Source organism: Pinus tabuliformis, chromosome 4_1, assembly GCF_031772625.1.
Source record: "Pinus tabuliformis cultivar Carrire ecotype Pingquan chromosome 4_1, CPIR1, whole genome shotgun sequence".
In the NCBI taxonomy this organism is placed as follows: Eukaryota; Viridiplantae; Streptophyta; class Pinopsida; order Pinales; family Pinaceae; genus Pinus; species Pinus tabuliformis.
Genome location: NC_142303.1, coordinates 681,968,834 through 681,990,287, shown reverse-complemented (window position 1 = coordinate 681,990,287; position 21,454 = coordinate 681,968,834). Strand labels below are relative to the sequence as shown.

Sequence of the window (21,454 nt, the reverse complement as noted above, 5' to 3'; positions counted from 1 at the left end):
TAACTGGATCCTCTTCCCTAATGGCGCATTATGAAAATTGTAAATATGATTTCGTGACCACTATAGTTAAGAAATAATGTGTTGCGCAACGGTGCAGGACTATTGTAGTTCAATGGAGGTCACAAGTTCGAATCCCATGGAGGCAGTTTGACCTCATACCAAACTATTTCCAAATAAGAGGAGACCATGTGACTACCACCGATTGAAACACGTGGCTCTCCCTTATTGGTCAACCGTTCAACCAAAATCACACCATACACGACCCAATAAAAAGGACACAAGTGTCGTCCAATGTTTGGCCCATAAAAACACTGTCAAATGCCAAGTTAGATGCCGAGTCAGCGTACAAACTGCTAACTGGGTGTACCTACAACATAAATTCCAAAAAATTTAGTTGTTTGCCAATTCGATCAAAACACGATATCAGGAGAATACGATATCAGTTTTGAGTGAAACGAACTACTTTGGATTCAGCTCACTGAGATCTATCCATTCGTTTAGTTTTGAGCTCTATCGCACACTTTCAATTTTGAACACTCATTTGATTCCCTTAATCAATTAGTATGTATATTAGTGCAGTGCAAGCAATGCATTCATATGTAGCTATAGTATGCATGCCTCGTATTCATGCTAATACTCTTATTATTTCCGTAATTCGAGATGGGTAGCTACAACGCACCATTATAAACTCGAGTGGAGACTAGTTGAGAACTGTCCCAAAATGAATGAATGGTTTGGACTAGATACTAAAACATGCTAAAGCATAGGGTGAGACTAAATACAAGTAATGGATTGGGCAAGATATACCTTCATCATGTGTGAGCTATCCATTATGTAATGAGATGTCCCAACACATCTTCCTTATTAGTCCCTTTCAAGGAAGGAATTTAGCAATTGATTTTGCTATTTCCCACTATTAGTTAAGCATTGACCAATGTAATTTATAATGCTTAACTTTGAAGAAAAAAATCAATATTATTGAAAAACATATTTTTCGAACATTTGTTTGGACCATAACTCGAAGGTATTATTATAGCCTTTGCATAATACAATGTCACCATGTCATATTTTTCTACCATAATTTTTGGATATAGGTTCAAAATTTATGCCATAATTTTTAGATATTCGTGTAATAAATTTCCATTGTAAATCTTCATAGGAAAACAACCCAAAATTTAGTGTGCACTAATATTTTTGTGTGATAGTATGAGTAAAAATATAAATGTGTAAACTTACTAGTGGTTATTACCGACCAAAATTTATACAAGTCTTTGTTATTAGCAGAAAATTAATTTTTCCACTCCATATATCAATTTGCAATTTTTATGAAAACATAATCGCCACTTGAAAGATAAAAACTAAACTCTACAACACTTGTTCAATATACTAGGTGATGATGAACTCACCTCTTGGCAATTACCTAATCAACTTACACAATATATATATTATTTTAAATATATATTTTTGATATTAAGCATAGACATAAAATTAAACCATAAGCTAAATATAATATATAAATATATATTATTAAACCATAAACTAAATATAATATATATATATATTTTTTACATTAACCCTAAAATAAAATTAAATTGTAAATTATAGAACTATGTATACAAATGAGCATGGTATAGCTTGACCTATTTATTTTTGAACTTTTCAAGTATTAACCGTAGACTTTATTTATCAATGCGGATGAAAAGCCGTGTAGTAATCTTACACAATAAGCAGATACTTAGACAAGAATGCGATACTTGGACTGGGATCAATTGGATTGCATTCTTTTCTTCGGCGTCATGAAAATCATATTTATCAAGTAAATATACTTTTAAATATTTTTTTGGGGCATATGTTTATAAAATTCTTAATTCCTATATTTTATTCACATACTAACATCTCTAAAAACAATTGTCAACGTACGTAATTTTTAATATTGGCTATAATATCTTTAATAAAACTTGGAAAGATGAAGCTTTTATTAAAAATGCATGCAGCCCAAGTCAATATAATTGACAGTGGACTGAGCTTATCCGAGATCTACAGGAACGCTCTATGAGCGAAACATTGAAGGGTCCAGAATAACAACTGTGTCGGCGCCATAAATCCCAATGGTATCCACTTACCAAGAGAGATGGTCAGATAAGCCGGGTCTCCAATTTGACGTTTATCCTCGTTAGAACTTCAACATCGTGTTGTTTCGGAATAGCTTATAATTTGCTTACGCAATCCGAGGAAGGCCCAAATATCAAATGTTTATGTCGATGGCCCCAGAAATTGAAGCATCCAACATAACCTGAAATTCAGACACTATAGGGTTTGCAAACACGCGGGGACTCCTTTATTGTGTCCAGCGACGGTTTCCAATACCTAATCCCTCGTACCCTATTTTCGCACAACCACATCACTAACGGCTGTTCTTTGTTTTCATCTATCTCCAACTTTGGCACCATGACGTCCAAGTCCGCTACTTTCTCTTTTAATTGATCTGCTATTCCCTTACCGCCTTTCTTTGAACGAAATTCATATGAATTGCATGTGCCGGGTGATGGGAAAATTTTGGAGTTGGAAGAGAGCTTTCCGTGGCCGGAATTGCATTGAAATGCTAACAAATTAAGCGAGCTCATATCTGAAGGCGACAGTACGCGACACAAATATTTTTGCATTGGGAGGAGAACATAGACGCCTCCCAACAACAGATCTTCTTCTGCAGGGAGTGCTACGATGCGACGCCCTGCTTGGAGATCTCTGAAATCGCATACGAATTGCTGGGGATTGTCCATCATCAACTCTCCCACCCTCATTTCCTTCCTATATTCTTCGAAGCCGCCATCGGGCCACCTTATAACTCTCGCTACCGCGGTGGTTTTGGACGGTTTAGCGCAGCACAGATGATTCCCCATTGATGCTTTCAAGCTGCTTTTTAAATATCGTCTGTTTGCGGCTGTGTCTATCTACGCCTCGAAGCTATTGATTGACTGAGGGGAATAATGATAAATAAAAGATGGGAAAAGGTGACAACACCGGATCTCTAAGACTTGAGATCGAAACCCTGAGGAGAAGGGTAGTGGTTGGTCTGGTGTGAGAAGATGAGGTGAATACATATATAAAAGCGTGAGTGGTGCGTTCGTGGAAAATGTAGCATTATTGACAAATGAAAACGCTGGCATTATGAATGAGAGAGAGAATCTCCTTTAATTACGCAAAATTTACCAAATTCGATGTAACCAAAGCGGGATTATATATATACACAGATCTGTGGCGCTCAATATGGACATATTAGTGCTTATTCCATTACCTTATCTTGGTCTCCAAAGATTAAGATAGAGCTCTAAGCCCTTTTTAGCAAAGAGGGATTATATATACACAGATCTGTGGCGTTCAATACGGAGATATTAATGCTTATTCCATTACCTTATCTTGGTCTCCCAAGATGAAGATAGAGCTCTAAGCCTTTTTAAAATAGAGATTACGATAAACTATATGGCTTTTTAAAAGCGGTGGTCTCTTGATAAAGAAACATGAATCCCCACAACCTCATTTTTAATATAGCTTTCATTATGAGGTATGGAATATCGCCAACCGAGGAGAAATCTTATCAAAAGTTATACTCGAATCGGACATGAGAAAGTATCAAATTGTGAACTAAGTATCAAAGTCAATCAATGAACCATGTCTATTTAAATTAATTATTTTGTAAAAGGTAAATTATATTGTTTTTAGATAAATGGTTTTATATTTTTTATTGGTTTTATCGGGGTAAATGATTTTATATTTTTTTATTGGTTTTATCAGGGTAAATTCAACTTACAGAATATTCATTTTGATAAATTAATTCCAAATATTGTTCAAATTGTTATATTTGTAATTGGTTTTTAGTTCACTGAAATTATTTCATAATTTTTATAAAGTTTTAAAAAATTCCCTACAACTTCATTCTCTTTTCATTGATTTTGTCAGGCTAAATTCAACTTAGAGAATATTCATTCTGATAAATTAATTCTAAATATGGTTCAAGTTGCTATAATTGTAATTGGTTTTTAGTTCAGTAAAATGATTTCATAAATTTTTATAAAGTTAATAAATATTCCCCACAACCTCATTCTCAATAGAGCTTTTATTATGAGGTATGGAATATCTCCAATCGAGGAGAAATCTTATCAAAATTAAGGTATGGAATATCTCCAATCGAGGAGAAATCTTATCAAAAGTTATACTGGAATTGGACATGAGAAAGTATCACACTGTGACGTAAGTATCAAATTCAATCAATGAACTATGTCTATTTAATAATTATCTTGTAAGATGTAAATTATATATATATATATTTAATAAAGTTAACATCCTTCTTAATCAATCAACTATTTTTTAAAATAAATGATTTTATATTTTTTTTATTGGTTTTATTAGGGTACATGATTTTATATTTTTTATTGGTTTTATCGGAGTAAATAATTTCATATTTTTTATTAGCTTTATCAGTATAAATTCAATTTAGAGAATATTCATTTTGATAGATTAATTCCAAATATTGCTCAAGTTGTTATAACTGTAATTGGTTTTTAGTTTTAGTAAAATGATTTCATATTTATTTATAAATATTCCCCACAGCCTCATTTTTAATAAAGCTTTTATTATGAGGTATGGAATATCGCCAACCTAGGAGAAATTTTATCAAAAATTATACTCGAATTGGACATAAGAAAGTATCAAATTGTGAAGTAAGTATTAAAGTCAATCAATGAACCATGTCCATTTAAATTAATTATTTTTTAAAATATAAATTATATATATATATATTTTAAGAAAGTCATCCTTCTTAATCAATGAACTATCTTAATTTAAATAAATGATTTTATATTTTTTATTGGTTTTATCACGGTAAATTCAACTTAGAGAGTATTCATTTAAATTAATTATTTTGTAAAATGTAAATTTTAATATTACTTTTTAATAAACTCAAAATCTTTCGGAATCAATAAACTATTTTTATTTAAATAAATGATTTTATATTTTTCATTGGTTTTATCAAGGTAAATTCAACTTAGAGAGTATTCATTAATTCCAAATATTGTTAAGTTGTTATAATTGTAATTGGTTTTTTTTTTTCAGTAAAATGATTTCATAATTTTTTATAAAGTTCATAAATATTTATATATATTTATAAAGATGATAAAAGTTTTTTGTAAAATTTAAATAATAATTTGCATGTTAAAGAAATAAAAAATAATTTTTAAAATTTTTAAATATATATATTTTTGTTTATTGATTGGTTCTACAAGAAAGAGGTACATTTCTCTATAGGAAATTCCCCGATGGAAGATTGTTCATATTTTCTTAACAAAGTGGAAGCTAAATTTGTCTTTGTAGGTTTTGTTATCACTTAGATGTTTTCCTTAGAAGTTATTAAAGAAGGAATAGTCTGAGGTAATCACAAACCTAATCTTTTAGACTCAGGTTCTAGCCAACTTAAGTCCAGAGAGGGCTCTCTCATTATAATTTAACTTTGTTTTGAATAAGATTTTAGGCTAGTTCTTAGTGTTCGTGATTGTTTTGTTTTGATTGGGTGGTGTAATTAAGAAAACAGATGGGCAAAGCAAGTATTCAGGCCATTGGGCTATGGAGTCAATCAAGAGTAGCTGAACGGGATCTGATCAATCACTAAGGTAAGAGTTCACTAGGCAGGCTAGCAAAACAAAAGCAAATCTGCAGGTTCGAATGGACAAAGTAGTCTTAACCAGGGAAAAGGGAAATGAAGGATCTTTAACCGGAATTAAGATGAAGAAAGGAAGGATGATAATTAACAAAGGGCGATGAAGAATCCTTTACTATGGACCAAAAAGTGGGGGTAAACTATGGAAGTAAGGGAGCAATTAAGAATTCCCAGACTAAGATAGTTTAGTAGAAAATAATGAGAAAGTAAACAGTCAAGAGAGAGAGCATTAAAGCTAATTCTGAAATATCATTCCTTGTTTACCATTCATATTTCACAGAGAAACATGTGAATATTTATAAACATGATGAGATAATACTAATAAACATGAAGAGATAATACTTATTTGATTTCCACTGTGCACAAGAATCCTGTGAAATGTCTTTAGCTTTATTTCATGATCTAGTAGGCCAATCCAATCTTGATTATAATAGCTCCTTAACTTGATATGGAAAGTCTATATAAATGTCTTTGAATCCACCCAAAATACTTCAAATGAAGAATCATTTATACTAATTCTAAACTAAAATACCTTGAACAAATATCAATATTGGTTTTACAAATATCTCAAACTGTTTTACATCAATAGAACTTTAATAAAGGACACTCAAAACTAATGAATCTATTTGGCACTATGTTTATGGATTTATGGTGACAAAGAAGAGAAATTCAAATTTGATAGCAACTCTTAAGTGATGATGAGGCTTCCAAGTCACTAACTTCCTCCTTCCTTTGTGCATTCTGCCCCAGAAATTCTGCAAACTTAGGGTCCAATGATACGCTTGTATATCTCAATCCGAGATAGATATGTAAAAAGTGAAGGAAGTTATTGTAGATAAGCATGTTATTGAGATAAATCTCTCCCAAAATTAAGCTCTAGATGTTCACAATATTCTCTGCAAAAAGATGTCAAAAGCAGAACTTTTCACAGTCCAAAAACTAGGCTTTGACAATACGCACTTATCTCCCTTTTAGTAATACCTGTGTAAAAGGTGAAATAGGTTTTTGTAGATTAGCATTTTAGGAACAAAAACCTCTTCCAGTATCTCAAAATACATCTTGAATTGGTCACAATAGTTTCTACAAAACTATGGCTTAAACATGAAATTTCTTAAGAATGTACAATTTCCGCTTCGATTTCATATTTTAACCTTAAATTTCATTCAACTGTTTTTCGCTTTTACTTTGGATAAACTTCATTGTTGCTGGTGAAAGTGTTTTCATCTCTATTTAACCCTTATTGCCTCCATGTTTACTTTTACTATTATGTTTTTCATCTATCTTCACTTTGACATGAATCTGTATGATTTGTAACTGTCTTCCCTATTGTTTGTCTTCATGCTCGCTGCTTTACTTGACTTGGTCTTCAATCTGATACTCGTTAACCCTGATACACTTTGACTATTCTTTAGTGTGTCCTTTTACCTTCACTGTATATTTTACGTTTTACTGTCTATTTCAACAGTAAATCATTTAATTTCATGTTTCCTCTACTTGTATTTTAACTGTATGTTTTATTTTCCATCTCTGTTTGAATAGATTTGATAAAAATATCGAAGTAGACATGTCTTATGACTAGTATTAAGACTATTTATCCAAGGTTGTGGTCTTCTGATCACCTGTAAAATAAAACAAAATATTAGGAAAATGTTGGGTTGACATGGAGGGTCATTAATGGGTTTATCGAGCTTTATAGGTCTATGGAGTGAGTCCAAAGTGATTTCGGGAGGTAAACCATGCTTGAATTGGTTAGCAAAGGCTTCAGGTGGAGCAGAAGGGTTTCATAAGTCTACATAGTAGAATGGGCGAAGGGCGAGAAAACCTGGGTTCTTGGGGTTTGAACCTTAATGGGAAAACTTTCAAAATATGGCGCGAATTGAATAGTAGACAGGTTTTTGCGTAGTGGGTGGGCAGTAAGTGGTTTGTTTCGCATAGTTTTTCGACGCTTGGCGATATTGTGGGGAGGCCACCCAATGCCATTCATTAGGTGCCACGTAGCATTGGGGCCTAACAGATAACCACCCATATCAGGCGAGTAAAGGTTGGTCATTGGAGGCCTTGCGAAATCAACGAGGATCGTTAAATTTTATGGGGGAAGATTGGGTGTGGGTTGGTTCATGAAGATGCATGAACGGTAGTGGGGGGGTCCAGTAAGGGTTTAAAAGCGACGGGTTTTAATTAATCACGGATTATGGTGGATTAAGGACTTTGGAGGTGATTTCATTGGCGAATGGTTCGACTTGTAATTAATCGCGGATTGATTAATTATGTCAGGTTTTATTCATAAAGTTTATATTTCAAACCTTCAGGGCAAAGTATTAATATAAGGGTTTTATTGATATATATACGGTAACGGTTTATATTTCTTTTTGGGATTTAATACATATATAAGTGTAGAAATTAATATGAATATGGCAGAGAATGGGTTTTTAGCACTAAGTGTAATGTATTTACTTCATTTTCTTTTCATAAACACATTGTAACTTAGGCTAAAAAGGTAATTTTTGAGGGGTTTTTAGGAAAAAGGGTTTACATGGGAGCAATTGCTTTCCCTTAGGAAAATAGAGTTTAAACCTTAGGAAAAGGGGTTTTATGAGGGGAATGAGGGGAAGTGAAGAGGGTAAATTTTTATAAGGGGATTTTTTGTACTTAAGGTCTATAAGTCATTAGGCCGAGGGTCCGGTTCCTCTAGAAGTCAGATAAATTCTCTGAGCCCCTTTGACTTAACATTTTAGGTACTTAAGACTTTTCTTGGAAATTAGTTAAGTGAAAAGTGTAATGAGCTAGGGAGGTTAATCAATTTGACTTCGTGGATTTGATACATGCCCAACTATTAGCCATACTTGGAACTTTGATGATGAAGGTGATCAACATGCCTTTATCTAACAATCATCACAATTCTTCAACCATTTTTCTACTTACCCACCTACTCATCCTATTATTTTTACTTCTCTTTATTAGGGTGCACTTAAGCTGGCAAATCCTTTATCAAAACTTTCCTTTTCTTTTACAATATAAATCTATCTAAATCTAACCTTATTACATCCAAAGGCTCAGATTAAACAGTTGAACTCCTTTTATTTACTCTACCTATCTACTTATCTGCCAAGATTAAATAGTTTGGTCAGATTTTATTCTCTATCTCTAAGCATAAAATTGAAAATATGAAATAGCCAAGTTTAAACATTTTGACTATCCATGGATTGTGGCAAAGGTAACAAGTTTCACACAATATTTTATTCTGCATCAAAAGTAAATAGTAGTGGCATTTTGACTTGCACACTTTCATGGTCTTTTTCTTTCTTGGGGTTCATTTTTTCATCTTTTTTACCTTTTTATTCTTTTTGTCCTTTGATTTTTCTTTTAGGACATACCCTCTTTACATTTTTTTTTTTGGTTGAGTTTTTGAATATGGAAAACATTTGCAGAAAGAAAAGGTATGTACACATTACCGTTTTAATCTCAGTCATTCAAAAATTATGACTCCTATTGGTATAGGAACCTAACAGGTTTGTCACAAAAAAATATCAAAATTGTCACTGAAACTATTAGAGGCATGAACTAGATAATGAATTGAATTTGGTGGTGAAGGAAAGAGTGTTCCCATGCCTAACAACATTAATATTTTTAAAGAAAGATAGACATTCCTCATGTATTCTCAAGCAAGTAACTCTTTGTTTCTTTTTTGGAATTATGATTTTGTAATATCATTAACATGGACACATATAAATTTGGTTATTTTTAAGATTTATTTTATTTACAGTGCTTAGAGTTCTCATATTATGAAAAAATATTATCTGAATAAAGGAATTCAATTATTGCATTTGAAAAGGCTCTGATGGAAGTTTGTTGCATGAAGGATCCTAATTTGTAACATTTTTTTTGTGTAACAAAATTATTGGCTCAACAAGGAAGAGACCTCACCAATAGATATCAAATGAGCCTTTTAAAGCTATTATTTTTCATATATAACAACTTCAAATGAGAATCTTATTACTGTTTTTACTACTGGAAATTGTCCTGTGAATCGAGTACAACATATCTATATGAAGATACTGTGAATGCGTATGGACTATTATAATTTAAGATTTTATAAACTAGTAGATTTCTTATTAGACCATGTTACCTTGTATACAAAGCAAAATCCTCTCTCTCCAAGCTTGTTATGAAATTTATGATGTGATAATATGGGTGTTGATAATTTATTCTATTTTCAAGAAAAACATAGTAATGAAATCTGATTAGTTTGATGGTATTATAGCTTAGTTATTGTGTGATGTATGTAGTGGAATAATTGAAGTTTGATGGAAAGTGCCTGAAATCCATAAAAACATTTAACAGATAAAATTTACCATTTAAATCACATGGTCTAAGAAAGTTTGTCTAGGATGTAATGTTTTCCAAGCAAGGTCTATGGATTTTTTTTTTTTAATCTAAAATAGTCTACATCGGATGAAAAGTTTTACAACTAGCTTTATTGTTACCACCATTTTGAGAATTATTTGTTTTAATTTATGATTCTAAAGTTATTATAATTGTAGATATTTCTTGTATTCCATCTTTACTAGTGACAACATCCTCAACTTGGAACATAACCAGACAGTTAGATGAAAAGTGCCATTGAAATCTTTGTCATCACAATAGTTAAATTTTATGCTTAATATACCCTAATCTATGTATGGAAATTATCCTGGTCCCACCCATAATGATTCAAAGTATATTGAACCCAAGTCATGGCAGGGGATTTAATATCTTGGTGATGACATAGAATGATGTGTTCTTTTGCCTCATACCTACGTTTTATATGCTTTGGTGTTTCACATCTTAGAAGGACTCCCATGGTTTCATTTGTTGGAGATTTAGTTGAAGCGTAGAAAAAAAAGATATGATCTAGGTTTTATTATGGTGGTCCCCAGTTCAACTCCCATTTTGATTAATAGGATTTGATTATGCTTCATTTTCTTTTCTATTGGTATAATTTAGTTTAATCATGAACTCAAATTTCACCTAAACTAACCATTACTTAGTATTGGGCACTAAGAAAGTGACATACATATGAGCTCTATATAGGAACATATTGCATCATTCTGATGCAAGTTGTTAGTTTAACTAGACATGGTTGGTTTTTCAACATCCTCACTGTTTGTTAACTAGTTCCCTAAGGGTCTTTGATTGAAGAGGCATTTCTTGATGTTTTCCCTCCTATTCCACCTAGAAAAACTTAATCAAAATTTCTCCAGGATTGTTATTCACCCACATTTCTACCCATTATGGGTCATTATATCATTAGTCTAACATTAGAAAACAACTCAATGATTGAAATTATATTCAGAGGAATACTAAAAGAAAAGTAATTTCATTGATAGTAATATGTTGGATAATAATTGTTCAAAATTGAATGGGAAATTTCACAGACAATGTTTAATAGTGTTCATGATAAAGACATCATATACTACTATTGATATTTCAAATATAAATAATCTAATGGAAATGTACCAATAACTCCATTTTCTAAATACATGACCAATTATGTTTGTTTCAACTAAAAATTCTAACATTTGATACCAATCATTTAAATAGAGCACCATCATGGATTCATGGATTTTAGATACCCAATGTCTCCCCTATTGGTTGAGTATGAAGAAAGTTACCAATATAACATCAAAAGGATTTGGAATAAGTCTAAAATCCATTATTTGAAATTTACTTCCAATTATGCCTAATTATACGAAGGTATCTAAACATTCAATCAAAGAAATAAGAATAGATATCAGTTGAGAAACTAAAATGCTAAATAAAATGATCACAAAATTGGAAATAATTAAATAATCTAGAGGAGGAAAACCCAAATTTGATACTAGAAAATGATGAAATAAATTGGTTTGATCATAATGTTTGCAATATTATGCACATGTGGTAGTTAAAACAACTAGGAGACAAAGAGCCTTCTGAAGTTCATCTTCAAAGTTTATGAAACACTACATCATTTTTAAAAGTGCGGGGTGAAAGGATTGCAACACAATTTTTGCAAACGAATTTATGATTTTTTGCATACGGTGCCACTTATTTGGAGATTCATATAAAATATAAATGATATACAAATTCTGATTTAGTTAGTGAAATTCATTACCTTTTAGGAACACATAAAATTATATAATAAGGGGAGGATGTAATGTATTATGAACTAGGGATTTATGGCACATTAATCGATAAGGGTGGAAATTTTGATAAAGCTATTTCTTGAAATGGATAAGATGATTGATATTGGATAATTTTCTTATCAATGACTTGCAAATCAAGATATTTTCATTGTTAATAGACCACCATTGATGCACACCTCAAAAATTGCAATTAGAGAGTTGGATTTGAAAATGCATTTTCATATTTTTTCATGTGTATGGTGGACATGATTGTGTACATATGGGACTATTGCATCCTATAAGAAAGAGTACACTTATGCTTTATGAGAGAAGTCACATCATCAATACATTTAATAATTACCTCAACCAAATACTTTGTTGAAGTGACATGATGAAATGCATGTACCATTTTGGTACAATATGTTGCATTCGACTACATTTGTTTTAAGGGAAATGTTACAATCTGTATTAGATAATGGTTATTGCATTATGTGTTGTATTAATTGAGGTGGATAACAGTGACCACTCACCTCTTCCAATGACTCAATAGTTATCAATATTTTTGGTAGTTTTTCTAAGACTTGGAAGCCCCCAAGAACCAAGTCCGAAAGGAGGTCAAAGAGTACTTGGAGTGGCTAAGACAGGAGGCCACCAGGGAAGACTTGGAGTTGAATGCACACAATATGCATAATTTAATCTCTAGTCCTTTCAAAGTAAAAAAAATGTTGGTCATGCTTGAAAACAATTTGGACACAAGTTCCAAGGCAGTGTACGCAGATTCCATGGAGGCTAGAGTCCACTTCCAGCAATACACCATTAAGAAGTTTGGGGAGACCATCACACAGTACCAAGCTTGGCACCAGTATGTGATCGAGAAGCAGCAAGTGGAAGCTGCTGAGCTAGACTTCTCCCAAACTCTAGCTTCATATTGTTATATCTTATTAGGTTATCAAGTTGTCTCTATCCTATTTTGTCTCATATGGGTACGAGCGGAAAATGCAATATTATTTATAATTATGTTATAAGTGAAATTCGAAGTGTCAATATCGGAATATGATAAGTTGTCATGTAATGTAATGTGTTATTTTGTGAATAGTTTGAAGAGTCATGAGGGTAGTCCAAAGGTCACACAGGGGAGTTGAAGAGTCACCCCCTCTTGTTATAAATAGAACCTCATAACTCATGTAAGGGGCTTTTGGGAGACAATCTTTTGGCTAGGATTAGGCTTAGAAAGAGCTTGGGAGTGTTGAGAAGATCCTTGGCTTCTCCATAGCACAAATTGAGTATACTTGTTTGGAGGAGCATGTGTTCTTGATTGTAATGTTCCACTATTGGGGCTAGTGGTCGTGAATGGTGTATGTATGGATGGAAACTTTACTTATAATAATAAAATCAGAGCTATCAAACTTTCATGCATATGTTGTTAATATAGTAGTACTATTCTTGTTGTATTTGCAATGTATGTTATTTAACTTACACATATTTTTATGAAATATTTTGATTTCATTTGTAAGAATCTTGTTGAATGCATGTTGTTGGATTAATTCTTTAGTTTAATTTGTGGACTATTCTGCATCTTAGCTTGTGATGTCATTTCAATCATGTGTTCCTTTCAGGCTACATACTATTACAGGCTTCCAAGGGCACACTTCCTTTTCCCTTCGAGTGTTGGAATGTTCATGCATCGCATTTGACTCTTCATAGGGTCGCACATTTGCTCTTACCAAAAATTAACATACTTTCCTCTCTGCGTCTCCACGGTAAAGGCATAACATTACCACTTACTATTGGGACTCCTACTCCAAACGATGTGAGGTCTAGTTCAGAATTCATATCGCAGAGATCCTCTGAATGTTAGTTGGTCCAGCACCGTCAACATTTCTAGTGCTTGAAGGAGGCCCAGATGACAAGCTGAGCCCTTGAAGTCAGTTTTGAATTTCTACACAAATTTGATGACTTCTCACCGAATCATAACCCTGACATGTTTTTCTAACTCTGCAAATTTGAAAGTGTCGGTGATCATTTTAAATGACTTTTCCAAATTAAGTTCAATCGCAAGCATGGAACAACCTTGCTTAGGCACACAGTTTCTTTTCTTGGTTTCTGTGATAGGTATGACATCCAGTCTGAGGATGTTTCTTGTGGGTTTATTCTCTCACGTTTGAAGGGCGTGTAAAGTAATGGTGTTACACATTGCCCGTAACGGTCATACACTCTTTCAAATAGTTTGTTGTAGAATCATTTCACACTTTCTTTCTCTATGATCATAAAGCCCTTGAATTGGAAATTTTAAATTGTGAAAAGCACCTCATGAATCCCTTCAGGGTTTTAAAGATCATTTTATTCATTACTTCTTTGAATTTCCATAAAATGAAGTTGATTGGGAGTTCTTGGCTGGAAGATTTCAATATATTGTTCACATTTCTTAAAATCCACATGAGTTAGAATCTTTCAAACCACTCCCAACATACCTCAGTGTTAGAGCTTCTAAATCTAAGATGAATAAGGTTGATGTTCCAAGTGACCCTCCATCCCCTTCTCATCAAATTGATCTAGCTCCACAGGTCGAGGTGGGAGAAGTTGAGAATTCACTTTTTTATCTATCACCATCTCCTCTTACCCCACTTACTTAGAATTTCAGCGGAGGGTTTGAATCTAACTCTAATAGTTGTGATGAAGTGTTATCTCGTCGTCCTCCATCCTTTGGTCCCCTTGATCCTCAAGAATTTGGTGTGTTGTGTTAACTTGTCTCATATCTCTCTATGATGTTCATGAGGATCAATTTCTAGATGGAGTTGTTGTTGAACAACCAGCTTGTGAAATCATTTTTATGAGTATTGTCGGAGTCTAAATGTTAGAGATCTAACAAAAAAAATATGATAATAGAAATAAACCCAAGAAATAATAGGATCTGAATAGATAGAAATGATTCTATATTAATCAAATCCTTAAGGTAGGGCAACACCATACAATCACTCCTTAAGGAAGGAGAACACTCCACAAGCCATATGCCTGTTCATACAATAATCCTTGACATCTCTCAATGTGGAGTCTCTAGCCTCTATATAGGCCTCATACATACAATACCATGGGTCATTACCATGGTTCCCTCAATACCATCTATCTAATACCATGGGCCCATTACATTATTACTAGTTACTTGTGGTCCCTTACATGATACGGGTTAACCACCTTATTTATTACTATGGCCCATCCCATTATTACATTGCTCCCTTGGGTACCTCCCTTTGTACCCAATATTATCCCCCCTAGGTATATAAAATTCCACCCCCCTTAGCATGTTTAGTCCCCGAAACATAGGAAGAACAAAAATAATAAGATCTACTCAAAAGAGTAGTCCACTGGTACCATGCACGTGCATCTAGCCATCCAAGAGAAAGGTGAACCCTCGATCTCGTTGGTGCCTCGCTCGCTTGAGATGGAAGTTGACCGTGGCAGCTCTTCTGTGTTGATGTGTAGGAGGTGGATTTTCACTCCTCTCTATCTGTTATGCGGAGGTTGTTGTCCTTGTGGTTAATTGGTTGCCATCTTGTTGGTTGTTGTCTTGTGGAGTGATGTGGGTGATGATATGTTGAAGTTTTAACCCACAGTGTCTTTTTCTTTAATTCACCCCTTACTAGAGCCTGACTATTATCTAGTGCATGTTGTGGTGCCTGCTGTGGTGTCTTATCTTCCAAAATTACCTCAACCACTGAGCCCTCATATAATGTATCAACACCTGTATCCTTTTCTGCTTCAGCCTCTATTTGTGTTTGATTGTCGATCATCAATGGCTCATCATCTGATATGTTAGTCCCTTGAACATCTTCTGCTTCATCCTCCGTGTACTCTACCTGTTTATTGATGGAAATATCTTGTAATGTAATTTTCTTCTTTTTATACCAGAGCTTCAGGAATTTCTTCTGCACATTAATATTGATAGTACCCACAGATTACATCTAAGGATATCCAAAAACAACATCCATATTATCCATATCTGATGTATAAAAAACACCATGCAACACATACTTATCCACTGAAATCTTCAAATCCTTATACATTTGAACATCCTCATCATCCACCTATGTGTTTTGTTGGAACTTGCAATTTTTTTTCCAAATTAACATTGATAACATTATACTTGCAACTAGGATTTATAGAAACAATGATCTTCTCCTTTTGAATCAATCCATGAACCTACAATAAGGAGATACCAGTAGGAAATAACCCCACATGTTTCTCATTATCTTGTTTTCTAGCATGAGACCATCTGTCTAAAAGGAATTTTTCAAATTCTTCATCGGGCAAGTTGGAACACTTCTTTTGGTTAAGTAATTCCCACCATGTGGCTGCCTCATCTTTAAATTTAGTCACTACCCAAAATTTCCAATGTTCTGCCCATAAATACTTTTGCATTTTTATGTGTTCTTCAATAGTAGGACCATTATCTTTTCCTGTAAAATATGGAGTTTCCATGAAGAGTGGTTTGAAAAAAAAAATTCACTTGGTGAAAATTTGAAATTGTCATAGTTTAGTCAATATTGCTCAGAATCCCTATTATGACCTATTTTCAGAAATGGAACAACCATTCTGCATTCGCCCATGTGATAGAAATCCCAATCCAGGCACTAGAATTTCAAATTTGCGCTACAACTCTCCCGCTGTCACCAAAAATTCTAAAAAAAGAGCTGGTTTTAAATCAATGATATCTCCCTCATTCGGACTCCGATTCGACTGATTCTTTTTTTGAAATTGGGTATTTTTCACAAAAAATCCAGATCTACAATTAGATTTTGTATATTTTGCCCCAAAACATACAGATCTGATCTGCAAACTCGCCGCCCCAGAAAGTTCCTACAAAAAATAAAAAAAAATCTCTCCTTTTGCCCAAGAAAGTGCTCTGATTCCACTTGTTATAGCTCTGATACCACTTGTTATAGATCTAAGCCAAAAATATATGATAATAGAAATAAACCCAAGAAATAATAAGATCTGAATAGATAGAAATGATTCTAGATTAATCAAACCCTTAAGGTAGGGCAACACCATACATTCACTCCTTAAGGAAGGAGAACACTCCACAAGCCATATGCATGTTCATACAATAATCCTTGACATCTCTCAATGTGGAGTCTCTATCCTCTTATAGGCCTCATACATACAATACCATGGGTCATTACCATTGTTCCCTCAATACCATCTATCTAATACCATGGGCCCATTACATTGTTACTAGTTACTTGTGGTCCCTTACATGATACAGGTTAATCACCTTATTTATTACTATGGCCCATCCCATTATTACATTATTCCCTTGGGTACCTCCCTTTGTACCCAATATTATCCCCCCTAGGTATATAAAACTAAATAAGAACCTGTAGCAAATGATGACCTCCTTCTATTCACACCTCTTCCACTGTATCCTGACATTTTCCATGATTCTTCCGTTGTTTTCCAATCTTCTGAAAACTCATTTTCTGATGTTTCCTCTTTCGATCATTCACAAAACACGTGGAATGCCACTTTTTCCTTTGAATGCAATGAGGGCAAATCTTTCTTTGTTGATCCTCCTAATCTGTCATCTTACCTTTCTGTGAACATAGAGGGTGAAATTTATCATTTTCCATCATCCCCTCTTTATGATTCATCATATCATGAGGATGCCCCTATTCATGATCTTGAATTTTCTGATCATGGTTTTCATGATCTTTTCATTCACTCATTTGATCACGATTCTGATTTTTTCGTTATTCATCATTTTAAGCCACCGGTATTCGATGACCCATCTTCTGATGAATTGGAACCTCCCCAAGATGTCGAGGCACTTCAACTTGAGCTGATGGTTATGTCAGGTTCTCATAGCCTTGAGGTCAGTTCCACTTCTGATCAAAAATATGTTGAATATTTATAGGCTCCTCATCACTCTATTGTTCACATTGAAAATAAATCTATCTTACAATTTTTGCATCCTCCATTTGTGTCACACAATCTTATCACTCAATCATTGGAGGGGTCGTACATAGAAAGAACTGTTGAAAAACATACTTCTTTTATTTCTTCATGTTTGCTCATTTTTCAAGTTTGAAAGTGTGTACCTACTTGTCTTCAACTCACTATGTGTTAGGACACCATGATACATCCACAGAGTGCCTTTCATGTGCTTGTCATTTTTACTTTTTTGTGGGTTCATACAAGATTTGGACATTATGGTTTTTATTTTCTTATATTTCTTATTGGTTGGTTTGATTGTATATCCTTCTTGACATACATGCTCTTGCCTACATGGGCCAGCCAATGCGTTGATGGCTGCATTGGAAGTATCACTTTACGTCAGTTGGATTATTTTATGCTTAGATTAGGAGTAGGAGTAGTTTGCTTTAGTTTCACTATGCTTCTTTCCTTTATTGTTTTCTTTCACACCAGTAGGTTAGTTTTCGCATGAAACCGTGTTTGGCTTCTTAGAAAAGGAGGTTGAAATTCAAAAGGAACTTGTATGACTATCAAAGCTTAGTTATTTGTTTATTCCCTCTCTTTACGTGAATCTTTCATTTCTTCTAGTCAATGATACCTTGATGGAAAATACGTTCCTTTCAGAGAGAGACATGGTGACATCATGATGGTTGCACTTTCAACTAGTACCGCCTACACTAATCATCTTTTATTTTTGGTTAAGCCATGTCAAATAAGTCAAGTAGAGTAAGGAGAGGGTAAAAACCCTAACAAGTATGTTAGAGGTATATATAAATATTCTTTTATGAAGGAACAACCTCTTCTTCTCTCACTAAGTCAGGATCCCTCTTCCACCTCATGAAATAAATAAGTGCCTATGCATAGTTCTTTGAACAAATAAAAAATGAAAAAAATGAAAAATGAAATAAAGGGTGAAATAATATAAAGGCTTCCTATGCATAGAGGTGAAGCAAGTAACTTCATCGAGGTACTGTCCAGGCTCACTGGCAGTGGAGCAATGCTTGTGTTCCTGAAGTGACTCCACCAGAGCACTGTCCAGGCTTTCTAGTAGCGAAGCAACACTAGAGATGAAACTAAAAATATGACAATTTATTTTACTTGTGTGTCTATATACCACTTGTTCCCAATCAAAACAGCTTAGTTTGACTTGGCTTGGTATGTGTGTTGCCGATGAAGATAATGGTAGGGACTACATCTTTAACTCAAGCTATGTGAACAAGCTACAATAATCGAAGAACCGAACAATACTTTCGAAAGAGTTATACTTGCTTTGCATGAGACAAGGTCCATATAGAGATTTAGAGTTCTACTAGTGTATCTCCAATGTCATAGCAGCTACAACCACCCTCCAAAATTTTTCCCATGCTTCGATTTTAGAGCCATTCTTCTTAACCATGACAGCTCATCTCACACTGATCTAGGTATTCACGCTTTGGATGAGAGTCATATTTTCATTTTGGCTTGTGTTTGCTTAATTAGCTGCATTTTTAACTCACAAGTTGATCTCCTAACTTGGTTCCACAACAGTTCTGGGCTTGCCCCCAGAAATTGTGCAATCCTTGAGGGAAACCAACCTTGATGATGGGAATCGTGCAATCTTTCCTACCAGTGAGTCTTGAGACCAGAAAATTTGTAGTCATGAGGAGGAAACCCAACAATAAGCCTAGAAATTGTGCAACCCTAATTCAGCGCAGAAACTATGTAGTGCACTAAGATAGCAAGTTGCCTAGTTCCATGGAACTACGCAGTCTTTCTCGGTAGTGTGCATTGCAAGTTTCCCCAAATGAAAATGAAAAAAACATGCCCAAAAAGTGGGGATATATCTTTAGTATTGCAAAGGAGGCACTTGCGCAATTTTTAGAAACATTCCTTAAGTGTTGATTTTTCCTTGATTTTAGGCATGCACATCATAAACCCTATTTTTTCCAAATTTATTTAATCGATGCTGCTAGATCTCATTTGTACATTTCATCTTTGAGCTCTAGTATTTCTGAGGAGATCAAGGAACCTTTGGTGCAATCGTCATCGCTTTTCTAGGTGAGTTTTTCTTTTGTTGTATTTTTCTTCTTTTTCTATCACTTTTTGTTGTTTGGATTGTGTGAGTTGTTTCACTTGATTCTCTTCATGGTTGTTGGCATTTTATTTTTTTTTAATGTGTGGAAGTTTCATTTCAAGTTATTGTTATGGGTAGGGTCACCCTAGGGTCTTGGGTTGAGTACACTAACAAAGTAGAAGGCAAAGTGATATGTTCAGACTTGATCAGGGATGTAATCAACTATAATATCAATATCTAATCTTTTATCCTCTCCTAGGCCTTCCCATGGAGATGAATTTATACTTCTCCAAATTATTTTTTCCAGTTGGGAAACAGTTGAGCCACGGGCTATAGTAGGTGGGTATCCAGTCAAACCCGTAAACCCCATGCGAATTAAGGGAGATTATATATTTTTAAATGTCTTAACACATATATGTGGGTAGGGTATAGGCTGACCGATGTGTACATGTGTTTTTGATAGAGCAAAATCGCTTATGGGATTTAAAACATTCTTTTTTAGAAAATGGACCAAGTCTGGTAGGGAAGGGTTTTCCTATGCCATATCATATAACATAAAATATACCAAGGGTGGTAATTGGTGCTATAACAATTATAGATTTCATTTCCAAATTTTTGCATTAGTTTTCCTGTTTTTTCACCAATGATCGTTGTTGTGGTGACTCTCCTCACTTACTTTGTTTTCCTTCTATTTGATCAATTTCTACAATTGATACACATGCATCTACCTACACTTAGTCAGATATGCACTAAGATCCACATTATCTCTTAGATATTCTTGTTTTTCACATTTCGTTTGGGCAGTTGGCTTTCCCCTTAGTCATATTTCACTTTCACGGCTAGCACTACACAATCTAGAGGCTCAAGCCACAAGCTTGGCCTCTCGAATTGCACAGTGTTCAGTATAAGATGGCTCCAATTATACACTATGCAATTCCTGGAGCCAGTCTCTTAGCTTGGAGATTGAGGTTGTGCAATTCATAGTCTCCCCTAGGCCTCTACATAGGTTGAACTACGCTTTACGCGGTGCATTGTCTAAGTTGGCTCCAACTGTGTACTATGCAGTTCCCGAAGCCAGCCTCTTAGCTTGGGCACTGAGACTGCACAATGCACAGTCTCTCCCAGGCCTCTTCCTAGGCTAAATTGTGCATTTTGTAGTTTCAACTACCATGCTTTCATCTTGGTTATTGGGATTGCAAAATGCGCAGCTCCCACAAGCAGTCGGCCCCCCCTGTCAGGAAAAATTGTGCAATTCTTCCAATCTAGTTCTTGGTTTACTACTTGAACTTTCCTTGTAAGTTATTTTTATTTAAAACGACATTTGTTTGCCATAAGTGTCCTCTCTATCCCACAGGTATAGTAGTTTTTGAGTACCTCTCGAATAGTTAATGTTACCATGGCATCTAAGAGATTTGCACCAAAGGAAACTAATGAGAGTAGTACTCGGGAAACAGTTGAGTATAAATCAATTGATTTACCATTCTATGCAGATACTAAACTATTAATAGAGAAGGGAATAACACTGACATGGAAACAGATCAAAGATGCTTTTCCAAAGGACCTTGGGGCATATTTAGATGA

At 34.3% G+C, this 21,454-nt stretch overlaps 1 protein-coding gene across 1 annotated transcript; it reads right to left on the bottom strand.

Moving 5' to 3' along the window:
* Positions 1-2,300: 2,300 nt before the first annotated feature.
* On the bottom strand, positions 2,301-2,900 carry LOC149177963 (uncharacterized). Its single transcript, XM_089421934.1, has one exon. The coding sequence runs from the start codon at positions 2,898-2,900 to the stop codon at positions 2,301-2,303; it is 600 nt and encodes a 199-aa protein (XP_089278060.1).
* Between the last annotated feature and the right edge of the window lie 18,554 nt (positions 2,901-21,454).

Coding starts and splice junctions, on each gene's coding strand:
- LOC149177963 (XM_089421934.1), bottom strand. CDS start 2,900: ATGGGGAATCATCTGTGCTGCGCTAAACCGTCCAAAACCACCGCGGTA.